Raw genomic sequence first — 4,740 nt, 5'->3', positions numbered from 1 at the left:
GCCTATAAGTTTTGTAGTCTATAAATCCTATAGAATTAAATAGCATGGTGTGGCATGTAGAGACTTTTGATGGTACGACGTTGAACAGGGACCACCCTTCGCTCTTATTACATCCACGCCGTGCCCGGCGCATGCATGCGTTGGTCTCCACCTCCGCACACCTTGGATCTCATCTCATCTCCCCCAGCTCCCTCCATCGAGTTGGACGCGGTGCAGTTCTTGGTGATAGGCATGGACAGGTGCTCTGCATTGTTATTGTCCTCTTCGATCGCCGCGGCCGCCTGAGGAGCCGGCGCGGACGGGGTAGAAGATGAAGGGGAACGTCGCGGCGGCGGTGCCTCGGCTGGTGGCTCACCGGGAGGTCGAGATGTTCTCGCACTACGTCGGTACGATTCGCGGCCATAGGTTTTACTCCCCCCCTCCCCCAGGTCAATGTAGCTTGCGTTCTCGAAGCCGAGCCCATTCGTCGCCCATTTCCTTCGGGCTAGGAGTAATTCAGGCCTTCAATGAATGGGCAACTCTGCAGAATGAATCGAATTGTGGGTTCTGATTTCATGGTCGATCAGGCCAGGTCTGCATTTGCACGACCAGGAGACAAACAGAGTCTATTCGATCACGAGAAATTGATGATACCACGGATTTCATTTGATACACGAATGACGAATCTTGCATTTCAGCATTTTTCTCTGTGGGTTACACTGAATTTTCCTGCTAATCGACCTATTTTCCTCGCAAGTTTTCGTACATGTATTTCAATGCAAAATCTTTACTGTTTCCGCTGAACATGTTTCCCCTGCATCATTGTTTTATGCTGACCGTTGCCGCATGCACTGTTCATCGATTCCGAGTAACATAAGCAATGGCCCATTCATCAGCACTTATCTGAATCTGTTTTTCAGCTAATCAAATCGGGATCGAGGATCCGAACCAGTGCCCCCACCTTTGTACAATGGCCTACGAGTACCTGAAGAAGAGCGAGGGCTACGAGCAGAATCTGCTCGCCTTCTTTCACAACAACATGGACCCGGACGCCCTGCTCGTGAAGCTGATCGAGGAGCTGGACAGATGCATACTCGGCTACTTCTCCTTCCACTGGAAATGGGCAACCCACGTGATCACGCAGGTATACGGCAAATGGGGCAGATTAAAGCGGAGGAAAATTTTGCACACTGACCAACTGACCTCTCGTTCGTAAAAATATGTCTCTCTGTATCACTTGCTTAATTAGGTTCTGACAGCAGAGCAACCTAAACGCAAGCTCAGGAGCTTGGTGTTTGAGGCCACCAGGTAATTAATCAACTGTCCACCTTTCATATATGTGATGATTCATTGATCCGGCCGGCACAAAATGCGCAAGACAACAAGTTAGTCGTACAGATTCTCGATGGAATCTGGTTTTTGGTTGTTCATGATTGGGCAACGTACGTCCAGGAAGATGAGGTTCGAGAGGGTGACGAGAGAGCTGAAGGTGACGAGGCTCTTCTCGACTCTGATGGAGGAGCTCAAGGTGGTCGGGATAAGCTGCCACGAGAACCAGCCGCGCTACCCCCCGGCGGAGGTGATGGTCCCGGCGGCGCAAGGCGACCGCAGCCCGGTGCTGCTCCTGATGGGCGGCGGCATGGGCGCCGGCAAGAGCACCGTGATCAAAGAGATCGTGAAGGAGTGAGTCTCCTCGATCGAGTCGCCGGCAAGAGCGTGCAGTGAGCACCGTGTGTGCTGTGCTCGAATCAATGCGAATTAACGCGTGCTTGCAGGATGTTCTGGTCGGGCGCGGCGGCGAACGCGGTGGTGGTGGAGGCCGACGCGTTCAAGGAGTCGGATGTCATCTACCAGGCCATCAACTCCCGCGGCCACCACAACGACATGCTGCAGACCGCCGAGCTGGTAATCAATCAATGGAGCACTGGTTTTCTTGCGCGTTGCAGCAGTACAAATGCGTGCGTGCATGATGATGCAGGTGCACCAGTCGTCGACGGACGCGGCGGCGTCGGTGCTGGTGACGGCGCTGAACGAGGGGCGGGACGTGATCATGGACGGCACGCTGTCGTGGGAGCCGTTCGTGCTGCAGACCGTGGCCATGGCGCGGGAGGTGCACCAGCAGCGGTACCGCATGGGGGCCGGGTACAAGGTGGCCGCCGACGGGACCACCACCGAGCAGTACTGGGAGGCCGTGGAGGACGAGGAGGGCATCGGGCCCAACTGCAGAATGAAGCCCTACCGCATCGAGCTCGTCGGTGTCATCTGCGACGCCTACCTCGCCGTCATCAGAGGGATCAGGTAACTAGCTAAGATCAACTCTAGCCGATCGATCCTTTAATAATAAAGAAGTATCGGCCAAGTAAAACTTAATGGAGTGTTTTTATTCCACACTATTTTTTGCCGGATCTAGCCGATCTTCTAAACTTAGTGAATACTAAGTACAAAAAAATATCAAATGCATTTTACTTTCGGTCACTGAAACAAATTTCATTGCTTCTTTATTTCATTAAACGATAGTTTAATATACTGGAGTACATAATTCATCGATTTTTCGCTAAGAGAATTGAACTAAAAAAAACAAGAACTACAATTAGACATTTTAATAGAAATTTAACTTTCATAGTTGCTCCCATTAGTTGAATTAATATTTACTTTATGTCTTCATTTTAAACATTGTTGATGCTCTCAATTGGTTTCTCGAGTTTGCACACTTTTTTCTTCTTCGGTTCCGACGAATTCGACATTGCGTTACCTCTAGTCTCATCTCTAGTTTCTACTCTAGTAAGGAATGCATGAACATCTATCAAATTTCTCGCTATTAATAGATCGATGTAATCTTGTTTTGGATACCAAAAATTGTCATTCTATCCACAATTTTGAACAAACAATGAGGTACAAATTGCAACTAATCCGATGAACAACCGGATAAACAAGCACTCACCCCATCTCTTTTGCACTTGAAAAACACCCATCCGGGATGTTCTAGCATGGTCGAAACTCCGCGCATCACCTGCCGCGGGTAGTCGTTGCACTTGATGATCGGGCAACGGGGAGCCGACGAGTTGTTGGGCCAGTGCCGAGCCCGGCCAACGTTGGGTGTGTCTTTGCCGGCGGTTCGCCGACAAGTGAGATTCGAGCGGTTAGAGGAGATCATAATTACATGCGGCGTAGAGTCTTTGTCGGGGGCTGTGCGGTTTGGTAACCAGCCAATCCATCGTCGCCGGCGGCCGGATGCATCAAATTTGACGGCGATGGCGACATCCACCGATTCCTGCGCCGCCCACGGCGAGGGAGACTCGAATCCGAGTGGTCGAGGACCGCAACGGGGCCTACGGAGCGTCAGCGGTGACGGGTGGTGGCCGGTGGAGGTGGGAAGGATGATGTTGGCATGGATGTGGCGCGGGAGTGGGATGGGTGAGGCTACGGTAGAGAGCAGATTTTTTTGCTTGAGCTGTGGACGGCCGACTCAATACAAGAGTCCACTAGAAGGCCGAGTAAGAATTTTACTTCACCATTCAGTTTAGGAGATCGGCTAGGTGCGGTTGGCTAGAGTTTCTAAGCACCCATGCACAATGACACGATTCGTTTGTACGGCGGTGATGTACATGCACGCAGGCGAGCCATCATATGCGGGAGGGCGGTGCGGGTGACCTCGCAGCTGAGGTCCCACAAGCGGTTCGCCTCCGCCTTCCGGAGGTACTGCGAGCTCGTCGACAACGCCAGGCTCTACAGCACCAACGCCGTCGGCGGCCCAAAGGTATCTTTTTTCCTTGTGCACCGATCGACGGACGTCTTCTCCGTGTTGTGATGCGTGGATCCATGGATGCAACAGCTGATAGCGTGGAAGGACGGGGGCAGCAGGCTGCTGGTGGACGTGGAGGACATCCAGCTGCTGGACCGGGTGAGCAGGATCAACGAGGAGGCCAATTGCGTCCACGAGCTGTACCAGAACGGGCACCCCACGGGCGGCGCGGGGTCGTCGGTGTGGGAGGACCTGGTGACGTCGCCGGAGAGGGCGTCCATCCAGCGGGAGCTCAAGGCGGCGATCCTCGAGAGCGAGGCCTGCTTCCCGTCCCCGTAGGCCGTAGCCACGCGCGCTGCTGGCCGCACTTCTTTCTTCTCAGTTTTCCAATATGAGGATAGGCTTCTGGGTTCTGGTCTCTGCACTGCATCCAATCAATGCAATGCACGCACCCATTCCGTACGTACTGTTTGGTCATCATATATTTTTCTCCGAGAGTCTTGTTTTGGTAAACTTTGTGAGCTAGTTGTAAACTTGTAATTAGGTTGGTTAATCCCTTGTCAGGCAAATTATTATGGAATAAGAGATGGATCAAATGCGCAACATGCATGTTGGTTAGTTTCATCCGGGCTAATTCAATTTCAAGAAAATCGTTCCGTGTGAATATTTGGGGTGTGTTTGGTAGCTGTTCCCATCCTAACATAGTTGTTCCCCTTTGAGACATGCTAAGTCTAGACATGCTAGGCATATGAATGTGCAGTTTTTTTTTTTGGCGGGGACATGAATGTGCAGTTGTTTGATAGTGATGTATTTGTCGAGACATGCTGTCCTGAGACTGTGTTTGGTAGCCCGGATCTGAGGTAGGTTGCACATTCATGTCCAATCAATACAATGCACGCAGCCATTCCGTACGTACTATTTGGTCATCATATTTTTTTTTTCGAGAGTTTTGTTTTGGTAAACTTTGTGAACTAGTTGTAAACTTGTAATTAGGTTGGTTAATCCCTTGTCAGGCAAAT

At 51.3% G+C, this 4,740-nt stretch overlaps 1 protein-coding gene across 1 annotated transcript; it reads left to right on the top strand.

Annotated features, from left to right (window-relative positions):
* Nucleotides 1-158: 158 nt before the first annotated feature.
* LOC119272126 lies at nt 159-4,317 on the top strand. Its single transcript, XM_037553699.1, has 8 exons — nt 159-386; nt 900-1,123; nt 1,229-1,287; nt 1,432-1,662; nt 1,755-1,884; nt 1,958-2,277; nt 3,595-3,736; nt 3,812-4,317. Exons 1-8 carry the CDS (start codon nt 311-313, stop codon nt 4,058-4,060), a joined length of 1,431 nt encoding a protein of 476 aa, XP_037409596.1. The 5' UTR covers nt 159-310; the 3' UTR covers nt 4,061-4,317.
* Nucleotides 4,318-4,740: the final 423 nt, after the last annotated feature.

Source organism: Triticum dicoccoides, chromosome 3A, assembly GCF_002162155.2.
Source record: "Triticum dicoccoides isolate Atlit2015 ecotype Zavitan chromosome 3A, WEW_v2.0, whole genome shotgun sequence".
Lineage (NCBI taxonomy): Eukaryota > Viridiplantae > Streptophyta > Magnoliopsida > Poales > Poaceae > Triticum > Triticum dicoccoides.
This window is presented reverse-complemented; position numbering and strand designations above follow the sequence as displayed.

Excerpts from the sequence above, each read along its gene's own strand:
- LOC119272126 (XM_037553699.1), top strand. The coding sequence starts at position 311 with ATGAAGGGGAACGTCGCGGCGGCGGTGCCTCGGCTGGTGGCTCACCGG. Across the intron at positions 387-899 it reads GATGTTCTCGCACTACGTCG|CTAATCAAATCGGGATCGAG; the intron begins GTACGATTCGCG and ends TCTGTTTTTCAG. Across the intron at positions 1,885-1,957 it reads TGCTGCAGACCGCCGAGCTG|GTGCACCAGTCGTCGACGGA; the intron begins GTAATCAATCAA and ends ATGATGATGCAG.